At 36.2% G+C, this 19,897-nt stretch overlaps 1 protein-coding gene across 1 annotated transcript in view; it reads right to left on the bottom strand.

Annotated features, from left to right (window-relative positions):
• Positions 1–2,239: 2,239 nt before the first annotated feature.
• The window catches only part of Tex11 (testis expressed 11), a 161,014-nt gene continuing 143,356 nt past the window's right edge, over positions 2,240–19,897 (bottom strand). The window contains exons 17-19 of the mRNA XM_032889391.1: positions 19,207–19,309; positions 4,295–4,416; positions 2,240–2,263 (exon numbers count right to left, since the gene is read on the bottom strand). Coding sequence (XP_032745282.1) covers positions 2,240–2,263; positions 4,295–4,416; positions 19,207–19,309 — 249 coding nt within the window. The remainder of the gene's footprint in view (positions 2,264–4,294; positions 4,417–19,206; positions 19,310–19,897) is intronic.

Raw genomic sequence — 19,897 nt, 5'->3', positions numbered from 1 at the left:
GGAATAACACTCGAAATGTATATAAGAAATACTCAAGTTAATAAAAAAAAAAAAAAAATGTAAGTAAAGGGGTTGGGGATTTAGCTCAGTGGTAGAGCGCTTGCCTAGGAAGCGCAAGGCCCTGGGTTCGATCCCCAGCTCTGAAAAAAAGAACCAAAAAAATAAAAAAATAAAAAAATAAATAAAAAAAGAAATGTAAGTAAAGAAATATATCTAATAATTTTTTTTAAAAAATCCATTGTATATATGTACTACAATTTCATTATCAATTCATTGATTGACAGACACCTAGGCTGTTTACATTTCCAGAATATTAACAATAATTCCATTTTCTGACCACTGTCTTATCTATCTATGCATTCTCTCTACTGTGTACAGCAATCCTGCAGTAAAACCTCCAACCCATTGATACTTCCAATTTTTCACTGAGTCTCAATCACTTAATGTCTTCTGATACACCCACTTAAAATTCTAGAAGGATTCACTATAATTACTCTACTTTTACTGACAGTTTTCATTCCTTGTATTCATTTTATAAAGCTGAAAGTCTAGTTAAGTCCAATTTTGCGCTGACTTTTGTTCTTTCATTCATTAAGCAGAATGCAGATGTTATATAAAATTATACAATTGTTTGCTTTATTTTTGATCACCATCAAATGAGTCGTAATGCTTTTGGCAAGCACATGACACTTCCTTAGTCATCCGTTTTCTGCCTTCATGAATGACTAGTTTATACCTTATCCTGTCTTCTCAAATTTTATATATACCTATATATTATATATGTATATGTATGTATATATATGTATATATGTGTGTGTGTGTATATATATATATATATATATCCAATGTCATCACTTGACAGCAAGTCTAAGAGAAATGAAAAGACAATCCATTAAAGGAGAATGATAGAGGATGAGTAATAAGGTATGAATAAAACAGAGAACTAAAACCTAATTATGGTTCAAAGAAGAATGGTCAACTTTATTGATTACTGATGATAGTAAAATATGATGAGGACTAAGATTTAGCCATTGTAATATACAGGACCAGGTCACCATGACTTTAACGGAAGCAACTTGGTATGCTTTCCCAAAAAAAAGCTTGACAGGAGAAAGTTCAGGAAATATAAAGGAATAAGTATAGACATTCAAGAGGAGTTTTGTTACCAAAACCCAGAAAATAAATTAAGCAGTAGTTGCTAAGAAGATCAGGCAGTTTTTTTAAAGTTTCTGATCATTTGAATAGGACAAGAGGATATTTATAAGTTATGAAATTAACTCAGTAAAAGAGAACATAATGGTAAGAGGTGATTTCAGAAGCAAGTTGAGAGGTTAGATTTAGAAAGGAATGTGGGCAGTTTACCCACAACAATCGTTGAGAAGATAAAATATATGGTGTGAGCCCTGTATGTACAGAGGTAGTAGAAGGAATCCGTGGGAGTTCTCTTCAAGGGCTCTCTGGGTTTCAGAAAGTAGAATATGTATGTATTCACTGTGGAGGGGGAATTTTATGAATGTCTAATGTTGTGGTTCACATGTAAAATATCTCCCACAGGCTCATATGTTTCACTACTTAGTTCCCATTCGGTAGTGTTGTGTGGAAAAGTTAAGGAATCTCTAGGTGTAAGGCCTTGATAGAGGAAGCATGCCACAGGGGTGGTCTCAAGGCTTTTTAGTCCAGCCATACTTCATGCTCCGTCATTTCTGGACACCTACACAATGTGACTGGCTAGCTCATCCATGTTCCTACCACCACTCCTTTCCCAGCATGATGGACTCTGAAATTGTAAGCCCAACAATCATAGCAACAGAAATGAAACAAATACAGATTGAAAGATAAGATAACATATTCTAATAGAGAACGTGGTGTTGTACCTCCTTAGCATCCCTTGTCTAGCCTGTAATCCAAAAATTGGATTCATTTTCTCCCATTCTATCTCATAATTTCTCCCTACACAGCTTCTCAGAAACAGAAGTTGCATTCCGAAACCATGGCATATGATTCTGTTTGCTGTTTGGATTTGGTGTAGTCAATGACTGGACTCAAACTACTTATCTTCCTATCTACACCGCATCCGGGTTCTATGTATTGTTTTTTACATGAACTACCAACAAAGTTTTCTTGTTTACAAAATAAGTACTATACAACCAAGCCACAGATATTAATTCAACTTTATCTTGTATTTATTCTCTATAGCATTATTTGAACATACAAGTCACTCACTATATTAGGTTCAAGATCAAGAAATAAATTCTTTACCATTCTAACCAAACACACTGTCTCACAAGCCAAGTGACGCATACTAATTTTTTTCCTATTTTATCTTCATGATCTCATCTTTTAAAATACTTTATTACATATCTAAATGCTAGTTTAGACCAACAACTTACCCCAAGTAGTTGCTGAACATAATTTGGACCATATATTTGGATGCTGACAAACAAGGTAACAGAATTTCTAAAGGAAGAAAATTATTTGAAACCAGCATGGGACCTGCTTGTACAGAAAGGAAAGAAACAGAAAATGAAAGGAAAAGAAAGGTCTAAACTTTACATTTGAAATGAAAAACACACAAGTAGTAGTGGAATCATAGAAATGAAGTTCTAAGCACAAATGTGGTTTTGATCTAAAAGAAAAAAACAAGTATTTTAAATAAGATCAAAAAATCAGAAACTAAAGTATTTTAAATAAGATCAAGAGTGATAGCCTAGGGAACTAGAGAGATGGTTCAGCAGTTAAGAGCACTGGTAAACTCCTTCCAGAGAACCACCCGTTTTTCCAGAATCCTTGTGATGGCTCACCACCATCTGTAAGTCCAGTACCAGGGGTAGCAGTCGCATAGGCAGTATATGTACATACCTGCAGGCAAAACACTCATACACAGAAAATAAAAATTTAAAAACCTTTATAAAAAGAATCAAAGTTTATAAACCATATTTGTAATCATTGTAGTTAACTTTTACAAGAGTCCAAGAAACATTATCTTTATTTGCAAGTGGTGATGTTAAGAGTTTTAAAAATTAGGCATTTATTAAATTTATATAAATTGGATAATTAATTTATATAAATTAATAATTTATAATAATTTGAAACAACACAAATAAATACATTAAATAATTGAAATGAAAAATAAAATCATAAAAATAAATTTATATAAATATATAATATATAAATAAATGTATAAATAAAAAGGAGCATGTGTCTCAGAGTAAAAAGTCAAGAGGAATAGGGATATATTTAAGTGGTAGAGTGCCTAGCATTTATGGGACCAATACTCTATTTAGTCAAGAGTTTCCAAGTTGCTCTTGACGCTTTTTGAATTCTTTATCTTATTCAGACCAAAATTTTACAAGTAAAAACAGATGTATTTATTAAACTAAAAATTAGTATTTTGTAGCTATAAAAGAAAAGATACAGGTTAGTCATACTAGTAACATACATCTTTACTCCCAGTAAAGGCAGAGACAGATAGATCTCTGAGCAAGCCTGGTCTATATAGTAAGTACTAGACTAGCCAGAGCTGCAAAGTGAGATACCGCCACCACCACCACCACCACCACCACCCCAAAAAGACCATGCATGTTTAAACAATTTCATTTAAATTAATGAGAAATGTAAATTTCAAAGCAGATAAATATTTCTTTGCATGGTGTGGTATACTCCATACTCTATGTTTTCAGAGTTGGGGATGTAACATGAGGCCTTGTGCATGCTAGGCAAATGCTCTACTAGGAACTATATTCTTTGCCTGAAACATCATTTTTAAAATCTGAAGTTTCTTTTATTTTAAAATATCATTACTATCATGATCATCATCGTCCCGTCCTCATTACCACCACCACCACCATCATCATCATCATCATCATCATCATCATCATCATCATCATCGTGTGTGTGTGTGTGTGTGTGTGTGTGTGTGTCTATTTGGTGGGGAAACACATGTGGATGTCAGAGGACAACTTTGTCAAGTTGGTTCTTCCTTCCACCTTTATATGGCTTTAGGAGTTAAAGTCAGGTCACCAGGCTTGTGACAATTGTTTTTACCCACTTAAGTTATCTCAGTGGTCCTAGAACTTTGTTTAAAATTAGTATTTTCCTATATTTAGTTTTATTTGTTTTATATACAAATTTGTTGCCTAAAAAAAAAGAAATAAGACAATTGTATAAGAACCTTGGGTGAAAACGCGAGACAAAACAGTAAAGGAGGGCTCTCTCATGCCTAGGTGATGGTGATTTTACAGAGTCTTCTTCAAAAAGAGAAAGAGTATAATATAATAATAAATCCTTGAGTTACCTCTAGAGCAAACTCTACACATAAACTTAGGATTTTGAGAGTTGAAACTCCATTTTCAATTAGTCCACAATCTTCTGAGTTTTCCTCCATTGAAATTTTTAAAGCACTGACTATCTGTAAAGCTGAAACAAACAATAAAAATGTGAGAAATTTCCATCAAAGATAATATTTATGGTTAATTATTTCACAATTTATTTTGAATCACCTCAAGAATATCTGTATCTTTAGAAAAATAAAATGTATTAAGTCATATGAATTAATAAACCACCAAGAAGGATATGAATATTAGAAAAAAGCCTAATTGAAGAACTATACTTGTGTGAATCCATAGATATATGGATATATCTCAAAAGCAAATACACACAAAATGTTCATCTAATATAACACGTAAGAATAAAATACGGAACCTAGAGCCTAAATTCCATTACTAATCAATGAATTGAATACATCATGGGACAGTCACAAAAATGGAGTATAAAACACTATTGAAATGTGCAATAGATATTAAATGATAAGCAAGTTATATATAATAGCCAAAGGCGATTAATAAATTTACAATAGTCAATTGACCCAAAACAAGTAAAAAGCAAAACAGCAACAAAGAATAGATGGCAGAAATGGAATACCAACATCATAATGCTAAATTTATATCCGATCAAGCTGAATGTGGTGGTGCAGCTTTGTAATCACAGAATTCAGAAGATGAAGGCTGCAGAATCACAATTTCAAGGCCTACTTGGGCCACAAAATAGCTACAAGGTCAACCAATGCAATTTACAGAGAGTATGTCAAAGAATAAGAAGTAAAAAGAGGCCTGGGGATATAATTTAGTGGTAGAATACTTGCCTAGCATGTATGGGGCCTTCAATTAATTCTCAATTATTTGAAAATAAAATAAGTAAGTCTAACATTATTAATACTCATATTATGCCCAAATGATGGAACAAACCAACTGAATGGGAAAGATGATTAGAATAAAGCAAAACAAAACTTTCAAATATATCCTACCAACAAAAAACACATTAAAAAAGTTTTACTGGCATATACTCAGTTTCCATAGTGTTGTGTTTCATAAAGACAATTTCATTCAGTACAGTATATATGTGGACCATATTCTTTTCCTCCCTCTCTCCTTTCCCCTTTACCTTCTCCAGGTAGTCTCCTTCCTTCCCTTAGTCTCCCTTCTACACTCAAAGTTTTATATACATTGATGGTCTTACATATGTATTCAAAACAAGGATCTACCAATGACAACAGAAAACAGGCCAAATTCATCTTTCTGAATTTCAAGCTTTTCTGAGTTTAACTCATTTCACTTAATATTTTCTAGCAAATGACAGTTTCATTCTTCTTTATGCCTGAATAAAATGTCATTGTTTATAAATACCACATTTAAAAATATTTTATTATTTGTGTGTACGACATCCACATGGGTATCTCTGTGTGTGATTTCTACCTGTGTAGAATTCAGTAGACTACTTTGTACAGTTCTTTATAGGACCAAATTCAGATTGCCAGGCTTTCAGGGCAAATGTCGTTATCCACTGAGCCATCCCATTAGATATCTGTTTTTTCTAAGACAAACTCCCATGCAGACGAAGCTGCACTGGAATTTGTTCTGTAGCTAAGGATGACCTTGAACTTCTGATTCTCTTGCCTACACCTGCCCAGTGGTGAGATTAAAGGCATGTGCCAATATACCTGATTTTACATGTTGGTAGGGATCAAATCCATGGATTCATGTATACTAGTCAAGCATTTTACAAATTAATCTACATCCTAGCCACAATATCACATTCTCTTTACACATACATCTGTTGGCAACACCTGTACTGGCTAGAGTTGTCAACTTGACACAAGCTGGAGTTATCAGAGAGAAGGAAACCTCAGTTGAGGAAATGCCTTTATGTGATCCAGCTGTAGGACATTTTCTCAACTAGTGATCAAATGGATGAGTGATACCATATCTGGGCTGGTGGCCCTGGATTCTCTAAGAAAGCAGGCTGAGCAAGTCATGAGAAGCAAGCTGGTGAGCAGCACCCTTCCATGGCCTCTGCACCAGCTCCTGCCTCCAGGTTCCTGCCCTTCTTGAGTTCCTGTCCTGACATCCAATGATGGAATATGATCTGGAAGTGTAAGCCTAATAAATCCTTTTCTTTACAACTTGTTTTTCTGTCTTGATGCTTTGTCGCAGCAATAGAAACCCTAAGACATCACATAAGCTAATTATATACTTTAGCTGTTACAAATAAATAATAAAACATAAAGTTGGTTTAAAATGTAGGATAAAATATATTATAGTAAATGTATGCAAAAGTAGGAATATCTATATTAATGATAAGTAGATTTCAGAAAAAAGAACAATTACCTAGGAAAGCATATTTCAAGGTAATAAATATATCAATTCAACAAGGACATAAATCTAATGGTTTACAGATCTGATGACAAATTTTCATAAGATGCAAAAATGGGCTAGTGAGATGGGCTAAGACGCTTATCCCCAACCCTCATGATTTGAGTTTTACACACACACACACACACACACACACACACACACACACACACACACACACATGGGGGGGGAGGAGAGAGAGAGAGAGAGAGAGAGAGAGAGAGAGAGAGAGAGAGAGAAAAAAGACTAGCCTCATGGGTTATAGACTCTTCAGGCCTGCTCCAGCAGACTCAAAAGCTAGGCTCACTCCAGTAGACCTAGGTATCAAGTAGTCCTTTCCTCCCACAGTCCCACCACACATACATGTAAGTTCCATAGCTACATCAGGTAGCCTCGATAAACTAAGTCCATCCCAGAAGAAACAAACACTAGACTCATCTCCCAGTTTGGATCCTGGTATTATGAATACTGCCACACTACCTCTAGACATGTAATCTATCTGGCCTGGTATTTGGTTCCCAGGAAACTGTGCTAGAACATATAAATATGTGGGCTCTGGCTTGGAGATTAGGTCCATAACGATTGATTGGTCCAGGAACTAGGGCTATAAAAGGCTATTCACAAATCTAGCTACAAAAGGGACATTCCTGGGAGTTGTTCCCAAGAGAAAAGCACCTGGCTGACACTTGAATGCTCAAACTAATGGTTCATCCCCAGGCAAATGCAGTTAGTATAGACCTAAAGATACAGATATCCCCAAGAGACACAGTATCCAGGACTTGTCTCTAATATCAAGTTATAGATCACCTCAAAGACTCAATCATTAGGTCAATGCAATGAATCTACCTTTAGATCTTAATTTATGTTTACAGGCACAAGCCACACTGAGCTATCTCAGGCCTGTCCCATGGGGAAAAAAAAACCAACATGCTTATCTATAAATCACACCAAGTATCCTGTCCAGAATCTCTAAATGGACTGACTGATGAAAGGCCTTTCTAAACAAAGTGAATCCACAATGACCACAGTAATTCCCTTTTTCGTCAAATATGAAGACACTAATGTAAGGCCACAAAGATGAAACACAATCATGGAAATAACACATCTCCCCAATAATAATAGCCACAAATAATATAAAATACCTCGGTACTACTCTAATCAAACAAGTGAAAGATCTGTATGGCAAGAACTTCAAGTGTCTGAAGAAAGAAACTGAAGAAGGTATCAGAAGATGGAAAGATCTCCCATGCACATAGATTGGCAGGATTAATACTATAAAAATGGCCATTTTGCCAAAGGCAATCTACAAATTAAAATTCCAACTCAATTCTTCACAGAGTTAGAAAGAGCAATTTGCAAATTCATTTGGAATAACAAAAATCCCAGAATTGCTAAAACTATTCTCAACAATAAAAGAACTTCAGGGGGAATCACTATCCCTGAACTCAAGCACTATTACAGAGCAATAGTGATAAAAACTGCATGGTATTGGTACACAGACAGACAGATAGACCAATGGAACAGAATTGAAGGCCCAGAAATGAACCCACAGACCTACGGTCACTTGATCTTTGACAAAGGTGCTAAAACCATACAATGGGAAAAATAAACCATGCAAATAGATCCATATTCATCACCTTGCACAAAACTCAAGTCCAAGTGGATAAAGGACCTCAACATAAAGCCAGTAAAAGTCTTTAAAGAAACTGAGGATTTCTACACTCAGCTGCAAGGCACAGACCTGTAGTCCTAACATTCAGAACCTGAGGGTTGAGCATCACATGTCCATAGGAGTTTGAAACTGGCCTGGGTAACAATGAAATGTTGCTTAAAAAATGAAAGAAATAAAGTGGATCTGCAAACTGCCAGACTAATAATACAAAAGAACACATTTCAAAGAAGTTTCCTAAACATCAAGGATAAAGAGAGCAGGGTTGGTGAGATGGCACAATAGATAAAGGTATTGCTCCTAAGCTTGATGACCTGAATTTGATCCCTGGAGCCAACATAGGGAAGGTTAGAACTGACTCCCACAAGTTTTTCTCTGACTTTCACACATACACTGTGGTCTATTTCTCCTCTCTTTCCCTCCACTCTCTTTATCTCAGCAAACAGATAATGTTTTTAAAAGAAGATAAAGGGGCTGGAGAGATGGCTCAGTGGTTAACAGCATTAGAAGCTATTCCAGAGGACCTAGGCCATGAAAATTTAAGAAGGCAGATGCAAATGTGGATTAGGGAATTCTTGGCCAAGAATGAAGAGAAAATGAAAATTCCCAGATAAGCACACACTAAAGGAGTTCATCTACATCAGTGATGCCTTGCTAGAAATGTTAAGGGGAATTCTTTGAGCTAAAGGAAAAGTATGTCACTTAGCCAGATTAAAAATGTAAACCATGAAAGTACACAATTAAATTCAGAACAGTCTTAATATGTGTGTAACTCACTTATATCTTTAGAATGAAGGTTAAAATTAAGTGATTAAACTGATACCCATAATAATTTTAAAGAATACTTAATATAAATATAAGTTGTATCAAAATATAAACTAAGAAGAAGCAGGTCAACTAAAAGGATTGAGTTATTTTGGGTATAAATAATTGTCAGCTAAAACAGCACATTATATAATGTTTTCAGTAAGCTTTGTGGTAATCACTATAATTATTACATAACATACAGTAATCAAAGCAGATAACTATAGAATATCACCTGATTTCAAAGAAAAGCAACAGTAGAAGGGGACAAAAGTTCTATAAAACAAAAATAATAAATGGAGTGGCAATGATAAATCCTTGTATGTCAATAATTGCCATGAATCTAAATGTCTTAATTCTTTAATCAAAAGACACAGAGTATAAAAGTGGGTTAAAAGCAAGAAAATAAGAGATTTGCTTTTCAGGACAGCCTTTTAAGGACACATGGTTTGAATGTGATGAGGTAGAAAATGATATTCCACATAAATGAATGACAAAATAGAGCAAGATCAGCTGCATTTAGACAAGTCAACATATACTTTCATTAAAAATACTAAAGTAATAAATGACAAGCATTACAAAATATTCTCATCCAACATTGGAATATATGAGTATATAATGAGAAGAAGGACAGAACTAAAGGAGGATATAGATTATAACACAATACTAGTGAGGATCTTCAGTATTCTACTTACAACAATGGTCATATTATCCAGATGACAAACAATAAGGAAACACTGGATTTAAACTATTATTTAGGCCAAATGGACCTGAGAGACGTATTGAGAATATTTTATCAACAGCAACCCAATATACATTCTTCTCCAGCATACATGGAACACTGTCCATGATAAATGCACTTCTTAACAAATTTAAGATGACTGGAGGCATGTTAAATATATTTTCAACCATGATAGACATTAATAAAAGTAAGAATTTTGAAAAATTCAAATACCCAGAAATTAAACAGCATGTTTATGGATAGGTTATGAAACAAAAATAATTAAGGGAAAATTTTTGAAATACTTTGATAGAAATAAAAATGGAAACAATCAATCCTACTCTAAGAGGGAAGCCTATAGTAATAAACATATACATAAAAACTGAAAGAAAAGAATATACATAAAACACTGAAAGAGAGGAATAAATAATTTTTTTAAAAAAATGAAAGAGTGAAAGTCAGAAAGAGAAATCAAGTGTAAAGGTGCAAACCTATAATCCTAGCTCTTTGAAGACAGACAAGAGGATTACGAGTTCAAGATCTGTCTATATTACCTAGTGAGGTTCAAGCCAGACTGGACAACATAGTGGGACTCTGGAATGGAAGGGTAGAGAGAAGGGATAGGGGAAAGGGGAGGAATAATAAGTCATATCAAATAAACAAACTAGCATTATACCTCAAGGAATAAGAAAATGAACCTAATCTTAGCAGAAAGGAGTATCTAGTAAAACTGAAATTTTAAATAAATGACATAAAAATGAAAAAAAGCAAAGATGCCCAGTTAGGGGTGCACAGGGACACGGTCAGCAATCAGCAATCACTTAATGTCACCTAAGCAGATCATCTCTGCCCGCTGTTCTTGCTCTATATTACTTTAAAAACAAAGCACAAACAAGCAATCAAAACACCCTTACCCTTTGCTTTTGTGCTTCCTCTTCACAGAACGAAGTCTGTCCTGGTTTGGAGGGTCTGTTGTTTGATAGCGTATGCTTGCTTCTTTCTTTTCAGTCTACCTTTATCAAAACTTCCTTATTCCCCAGTGCTCATAAACTTCCATCTTCTATTTATGTTTACATCCTCAGCTTTTTCTCTATCAACCAATAGTTTTACATTTTTTCTTTTCTCTTTCCATTCTTATTCACAGTAACTAATATGTTAGAACATACTGTATTTTTAATGTTCCTGTACTTTCTAAAGTGCTTAAGGGGTGGTTGTTTTATGGTTGAATATTACTCATTTTCATACTAGGTCTACCCTATATTGATCGTTCCTACTGACAGTATTCTGCTTTCAAGGGAGGATTGGGGATAGAGCCTGGTGCTCAGACACAAAATCAGACAAACAAAAAGACACCACACCCACCTTGACCTTTGCAAACACTTCTATGAAAAGAAGAAAGGAGAGTTAAATACATTTTTAAAAATTCAACCTATGATCTAATTGTTGATGCACAAGATCCAAAGCAAAATCATAAGCAACACCACAAAAAACCAAGGCATGTGGTCTCCAAAACTACCAGCCTCAGAGTAAAAGAATGACTATAAATAAATATGTTCAAAGAAGTAAAAAATGATGCAAATAATCTCTAGCACAAATTCCAAGGGAACACAAATGGCTGAATGATATATGAGTCAACAAAGATAAAAATCGGATAGAGACATGGAAATACTGGAAAAAAACAAAATTATGCTGGAAATGGACAATAAGTCAAATTAAAAAGTCACTGTAAAGCTTGCGAAGAGAAAGGATCATGAATATAAGGCCTTGAAGATGAGGACAAAAATTTTTCTAAAAACATGAAAGGATCTCTGGAACGCCATAAAAAACAAATCAACCAATTATGAACATAAAGAAGAAAAATTCCATGGCAAACACATAGTAAGTATTTTGAATACAATCACAGTGGGAATTTTCCATATATTTTCCAATTTTTTTTCCAATTTTCCAATTTTCCAAAATATATTGGAAGCTGCAAAAGACTAAACAAAACCAACCAACCAACCAACCAACAAAAACCTAGACCGCATACAAAGCAGAATAACAGTGCTGCTTTTTCATCAAAAACTTTAAAAGCCAGAAAGGTATGAACTGATGGATTTCAAGTTCCCAAGTAGCACAGCTGCCAATCCAGCCAACACTACCTAGGAAAACAATGTCATGATTCGTGCAGAAAGAAAAACATTCTGTGATAATAGGACAGTAAGAAATTTATAGCCAATAAACCAGTTTGTCAGAGGATATTAGAAGAAATTGTTTGGGATGAAGAGAAAAAAGCAATCCAGGGGCTACAGGGAAATAATTAAGAATCCTAAAATAGTAGCTAAGAAAATGAGGATTATGAAAACACCAAACACTACAGAATCAATAAAAACAGATACTTTCAATAATAAATACGAATACTAAACATCTCATTTACCTAATCAAAAGACAATAACTAATGAATTGCATGTTTAAAATTACTTTTTTTGTTTACAGTCCAATCAATAACCCTCTCATGACCACCCCTCCCACAGTTCCTCATTTCATTATCCCCCACCCCACCCCCATCTCCAAGAGGATTGTAAAGGTATTCTATGTACTAGAACTAGGAAACAAGAAGGCATTGCTATTTTAATAGCTGGCAAAAAAAAAAAATAGAGCAGACTAAGAGTAGTCAGAAGGCATTAAAAATCAGTCACTTTATACTAATCAATGGAACAACCAATCAAGAAAGCATTACAATTCTAAACACATGCACTGAGCAGGGAGCACATCAAGTTTCATAAAAAACAATCACTATTAGTAACGTAAGAGGTTAACCTCAACACAGTGGGTTACTTCAATACCTGACTCTTACCAATAGATCATCTTAACAAAAATTAGACATTAATAAATAAATAAACATTACAAGGCACCGATTACTAGGTGAGTAGGTGGGACCAGATCAGAAAGAGGTAAAGAAGAGGAGAGAGGAACTGTATGCTTTTGGATGGCTGGAATGAGAGAGGCAAACAGAACGTAGGAAGCCAGAGGCTGTTGATTCGTGTGGTGGATCCACCACCCGAGGATTTCTAACATAGAACAGTTTGTAAAATTAGGATATACTCTGTGCCCAGCGAGTGTGCTATCTGTTGATTCTAAACTAAGATTGTTTGGTGTTTTCCTTCATGCTGCAACTCAACTGAGTTCCAGAGAAAGGTACAGCAGAAGAGCGTAGTGTGCAAGGTTGCATCCCAGCCAGCCACGAAAATTTGGAAGCCCAGGGCGTACAAGGCAATAGCCAGCAATTGGAATTTAGTGAGATGGGAGGAAAGAGCCCTGGTTAAAAAGAATGCAGTCTTGGCCTGTCCACTGAGCTGGAAACAGACCAAGGCCGTCTGCCAGTGCTAGCCAGCGTTACTGTAGATGCTTTTTTTATACTTCATGAAACACAGATCAAATTAAATGACAACCATAGATAAAATGTCCTTGACAGATACCCACAAAGCATTCCATCCAAACACTACAGGATACACATCCTCTTCAGTTGTCATGGAACTGACTCTGAAATAGATTATATATAATAGGATGCAAAGAAAGGATTTTAAAAAAAATCACAGAAATGGGTGGGAGGGTTTTCAGCATTTGAGTGTTTGCTGCTCATGCAGAGGGCCCGAGTTAGTGTACCAGCACCCATATCAGTTGGGTCATGGATTCCTCTAATTCAAGTTTCAAAGGATTCCAAACTTTCTGGTCTCTTTGGATATGGACACACACACACACACACACACACACACACTGTATTTAAAATGCAGATGAAAATTTAAATAATGTCTTGTACCTCATTTGATTATAACAAAATAAATCTAAAACTCAACACCAAGAGAAACTTTAGAAAATTTCTTAAACTTACAGAAACTTCTTAAACTTAAACTTCAATAAAAAATGGATTATTGAAAAAAATTGAAAAGGAAACTAGTAATCTCCAAACTTTAATGAAAATGAAGACACAATGTACCAAAACCTGTAAGATACAATGAAAGCAGTCTTAAGAAGGAAGTTCACAGCCATAAAAATTCAGAGAAATCTTAAATAACCTAACTATGCCCCATAGAACCTTGGAAAAATAAGATTAAGGTAAACCCTGAAGCAGTATATATAAAGAAATAATAAAGATTGGGGAAGAAATTAATTACATAGAACAAAAAAATTAAGAAGAATCAATGAATGAAGGAGTGGATTCTTTGGGGGGGGGAGTAAGATTGACAAACATCTAACCAAGCTAAACAAAAGAGAGAAGATCAAAATTATTAAAGAGATGAAAAAAATCTATAGGCTTATATGTTTCTCAACCCGATTTTAATAATGGTTCTTAAATGCTTTAACCTTCTTTTTTGCCCATGACCCACCAGAGGTAGTGGAAAAGAAAGGTTATTAGGATATGAGGGAAGTGGGCCTATTTAGAAATTGTTCTTCAGAGCAAATTCCATCTGCACTGTCGGGAAATCAGCAGTTCAGTTCACAGTTCAGCAGCAGCAGTTTGATCCACTTGCAAACACTTCACAGGTATACCAACAGTTCAGTTCAGTAGTGTCAGGATAGCAGTAGCGGTGGCACAAACTAGCAGGAATGGCCAGGCTTCAGCCTGAATCAGCATGAGTCAGCAGCAGGCATTAGGACCACCAGTGACACCAGAAGTTCTTGGCTGTGCCTCCCTCCTCCTCTCTCTTCCTCCTTCCTCCCTTTATCTATCTCTACACACACACACACACACACACACACACACACACACACACACACACACACACACATGCAAATCTACTGAGAAAGATACCAGGGAGACAGTACCTTTGCAATAGCCTTAAAAATACCTTGAAACAAACTGAGACAAGGAAATTAATAACCACTGTAATAAAAACTTCAAAACACTAAAGAAGGAAACTGAGGAAGACACCAGAATATGGAAAGAAATGATTGGAGGAATTAATATTGTAAAAATTGCTCTTTTCCCCAAGGAAATCTACAGATGCAATAGCAACCCAAATTCCAACAGTATCTGAGGACCCATGATCTCCCAACCATGGGTTTTTCACCAGGACTGCAGTACTTTGCATGCAATCCCTTCCTGTGAACCAGGCCTAAAATCAGATCAAAAAGCTATTAGTTACATCGTAACAGTCATGCCAGTATTGTACCAGTAGGCATAGCTTGCCTAGCAGGTTAGTGTTGTGGCATACAGGGTCTAGTGCTGGGTAAGACCACTGATGTATTTTCTTCCAACACACCATGAGTAGAGTATTTCTGGCGCTCTGAGCGCTAGCCAACAAGGAAGTTTTTCTGACCGGTTAAGATTGACGTCTCTATGTCCTGCAGCTAGTATGTGCTGTGTTTTCAACATGCAGTTATGGTGGGCAAACAATGGTAATGTCAATAGCCTATGTTTCTTTGGAAATGTCTGGGCCTCCTTGACCAATAACTCATAAGAAGCTAAACCATGCTTTGTACTGTGGTTTTCATTTAATCACCTAAGTCTTCAGGGAGCAACAGTGTTGTCAAACCATGCATGACAATTCTGTCTGAACTCCTTTTTAGTTGTATTTTGAAATTATTCTACTAACTAGTGGGTTTCCATAAAGCTTTTCCATAAAGCTTTAGATTTTGGTTAACCTACCACTACCTCTCGTGTCCACTACTTGCCTGTCCCCACCCTCACTTAATCTTTTAATCTCAGTGTTCTGTGTACTTATCTCACTATTTCATTTCACATGTATCCTATTATCCTTCCACTTTTAAAGGTGGATTATGAGGTAGTAGGTTCCCATATGGCTTTTCATACCCCTTCTGTTGAGCTATCCCTCCTCTTCACTTCCTAATTTCTCCCACACTCTCATACCAATCCTTGCTTAAGCCTTTCTGCCCCTAGGATTCCACTTCATTGCTTCTGTTTCACCGATACTATAATATATTAATGCCACCCATCTTCAGGAACATTCTCTGCAAGAAGGTAGTTACTGCATGAGACCTACAAAGCATCAAGCATCAAAATTATACCATACCATACCATGAGTGATCTCCAGGCACACTCCTCACTTAGGTACCAGCATTGTTTAATTACTAAGGGGAGAAAGAATTCTCTTTTGAAGACATATGTTTCCTGAGATTTAGTGAGTAGCCTCACACCCATGTACACATGGACAGCACTAACTGGACTTAGTGGGTTATAAAAACAAAAAGAAATGAAGTTGGGAGGGTTTTGTTGGAGGGAATATCACAGTTTCAACCATCAACTTGACACAAACATAAGACACAAACTAGAAAAGAGGAAACTGAACTGAAGAATTATACAGGTCAGGTTGGCCTGTACGCATGACTGTGGAGCATTTTCTTATTGTAATTGACATAGGAGGCTCCAGGCCACTATTACCATGGCCATCCTGAGGTAGTTAGGACGGGCGTATGTAAGAAAGGCAGCTAAGCAAGTCAGAACAAAGAAGCCATTAAGTAGTGTTTCATTTTCCCTGCTCCATTTTGCTGAATTGAGTTTCTCCTGCCTTAGTTTCCTTTGATAATGGACTATAAAATGTAACATGAAATAAACCATGTTTTTTCCTCCAAGTTGTCATGGTTTTTATCACTAATACAGAAAACCAAGCTAGAATAAGAGGACACAGGGAAGTTGATTATCTTTCATTCTATATAGGTATATGTTTTCAAAGTTAAAAAAATTTAAATTCTCAGTATTTTTTAAAAAAATAAAAAATGGCACTCTTAAAATTTACATAGAAGAATAAAAAATCTGAACTAGACAAAGAAATGCTAAGTAAAGAAGAATAATGAAGAAGATATCACCACACTTGATTTCGAGATACACTACAGAGCTATAAGACCAAAATCGGTGTGGCCATTAATCTAACTGAAGTGGTAACATAACTCATTTGGAAAGACATACTGGCTCGTATAGGGTGAAGAAATTGAATTGCATTCTAGCATTCATGCATTCATTGTTCTCATCTCCTCACTGTGAATGTAATGTTAGCAGCTGATTCCATGTTCTGCTGCACTGATGTCTCCACCATGACAGACTATGTCTTGAACTGTGAACTTATTTGTGTGTGTGTGTGTGTGTGTGTGTGTGTGTGTGTGTGTGTGTGTGTGTGTATGTATATATATGTATATATGTATATATATATGTGAGATATATATATATACACATATATCTCACAGAAATAGGAAAAGAAACTATGACAGATGGTATGGAACAAGCATAAAAACAGATAGGAATATCAATAAAATGTTATTGAATAGAGGACCCATGTATAAGCCCACACAGAGTCACCTGATTTTTGACAAAGGTATCAAAATTAAACCTTGGGGAAAAGGCATCCTCTTCAGCAAATGGTGATGGGAGAACTGGATGTGTACATGTGAAAGAACGAAAGCAGACCATCTCCCGCCCTGCATAAGAATTAATACAAATGAACTGAAGTAAGGAAATCAATCTAGAGATTCCTCAGAAATTTGGAAATAGATCTACTTGACTATCAAGCAATACTACTCTTGGGCATATACCCAAAAGATTCTCCACCATGCCACTGGGGCATGTGTTACATTATGTTCATAGCAGCCTTATTTATAATAGCTAGAAGCTGGAAACAACCCAGGTGTCCGACAAACAGAAGAATGGATACAGAAAATGTGGTTCATTTGCACAATGGAAACTATTCAGCTATTAAGAATAAGGACATCCTGAGTTTTGCAGGCAAATGGATAGAACTAGAAAATATCCCGAGGGAGGTAACTAAGACGCAAAAGGACATGCAGGGTATGTACTCACAAATAAATGGACATTAGCCAAAAAAAAAAAAGTACAGAATACCCAGGATAAAATTTATAGAATTCAAGATGGTTAACAAGCTGAAGGGCCAAAGTGAGGACACCTCAATCCCACTTGGGAGGGAGAAAGAAAGCAACCACAGGAGGGTGGGAGGGAGGTCCTGGGTGGGAAAGGGAGGGAAGAGGGAACATGATCAGGTATTGGGTGGGAAACAAGACTGAAGGCCGAGAGCCAGCTGAAAAAAGAATGGAAAAGGCAACCTAGGGAGGTAGGAGGTGGAGGGACCCTCTAGAATGAACAAGAGACCTGGTAGGTGAGAGACTCTCAGGACTCAAAGAGAGGGACCTTAGATGAAAGGCCCTACAGTGGGGAGAGGGAACTTACTGAACCCACCTCCAGAAGAAAGACAGGGCATCAAGTGAGTGATGGGGTTGCCACCCCACAGTCAAAGCTCTGACCCAGAATTGTTCCAGTCTGAAAGAACTGCAGGGACAAAATGGAGGAGAACCTGGGGAAAAGAGGTCCAGCGACAGGACTAAAGCATGATCCAACGAAAAGGGAGGCCCCAAGACCTGACACTATTACTGAAGCTATGGAGGGTTCACAAAAAGGGGTCTATCATGACTCCTCTCCAAAAGACCCAACAAATAGCTGGAAGAGTCAGATGCAGATATTTGCATCCAAACAATGAAGAGAAGCTGCTGACCCCTGTGGTTGAATTAGGGAAAAGCTGGAAGAAGCTGAGGAGGAGGGTGACCCTGTAGGAGGACCAGCAGTCTCCATTAAACTGCACACCCGAGATCTCTCAGACACTGGATCACCAACCAGGCAGCACACACCAGCTGAGATGAGGTCCGCAACACATACAGCAGAGGACTCCTGGGTCTGGGTTCAGTCAGAGAAGATGCACCTAACCCTCAAGAGACTGGAGACTGCAGGGAGTTTAGAGGTCTGGTGGGAGGGGGAGGGGGAACATCCTTGTGGAGACAGGGGGCAGGTAGGAGGTATGAGGGTGGACCAGGAATGGAATAAAATCTGGAGTGTAAAAAAAAAGAAGATTAAATAAGAAGAAGGAAAAAACAACAAAAAGATTAGGGTTGCTTATCATCATCATCATCATCATCATCATCATCATCATCATCATCATACAACATTAGTGAACAGAGTCAAAAGGTAACCAAAGACTCTGATTTACAGGTTAATAGTTAACTGCTGTAAATTTTATTATAATCGCCCCTCCCTAACTTTTACAACCTCAGAGATGGTTGGTTCAAATAATAAAGTATAACCAGCAATAAAAAAATTTCCCAAACTCTTTTCCAATATTTGCCCATTTAAGATCCTTCAGATAGGTGGTTGTTTTTTTACTACTTTCACATTCCCTCCAGTTTCTTTGTGCATTATTTTATAACTTTTATGGAAGAGTTATTATATCTATACAGTCTACTATCTTAGAAAGTATTTACTTATTGTGGATTTTTTTATTTTCTAAGGATTTTTATTGTTAACATTAATGAGTAAAGAACATTTATACCTCTGTAGGCTTCACCATCCAAGATTGCAATCTTGAATATATAATACTGAGTGAAAATGTTTGTAGGATCCTGTTGCTCAGCTTCTGCTAGGGCCTCTTTAGCCTGAAAAGATAACAAAACCATAGGGTTGATTTTATAAAAGTCCTCACCATATCTTACTAATGTCATTGTTAGATGCAATTGTTGAAGGGTACTCACAATGAAAAGAAAGGAACCTAAAGTTTTTTTAAAGATCTATTGCCTTACAAGGTTAGAGAAATAGGTTTGCTTTTAGAACAAGAGGATAAGTCATGATAAAATAACTTTCCTTCTGAAAACAACCACAAATTTTAGATAATATAATTCAATTTTTTTAAAAAAACACTAGGAGGGTTGGGGATTTAGCTCAGTGGTAGAGCGCTTGCCTAGCATGCGCAAGGCCCTGAGTTCGGTCCCCAGCTCCGGAAAAAAAAATAATAAAAAAATAAAAAACACTAGGATAAAATAATAGGACACTTGAGATAGTAGCAAAAAGTCATGAAACCAAATCTAAGAAAAAGTTGAGACTACTTTCAACAATGAAAACTCCTTTGTCTGGTAGGTGTTGCAAATATGGACAGGCCTTGGTAAATCAGGAACAAGATATCAAATTCCACAAGATCATATGGTTAGACTCAGACTAAGTCAAAAGTACACTTGATCCTACATATA

The sequence above is a fragment of the Rattus rattus genome, chromosome X (assembly GCF_011064425.1).
Source record: "Rattus rattus isolate New Zealand chromosome X, Rrattus_CSIRO_v1, whole genome shotgun sequence".
In the NCBI taxonomy this organism is placed as follows: domain Eukaryota; kingdom Metazoa; phylum Chordata; class Mammalia; order Rodentia; family Muridae; genus Rattus; species Rattus rattus.
This window is presented reverse-complemented; position numbering and strand designations above follow the sequence as displayed.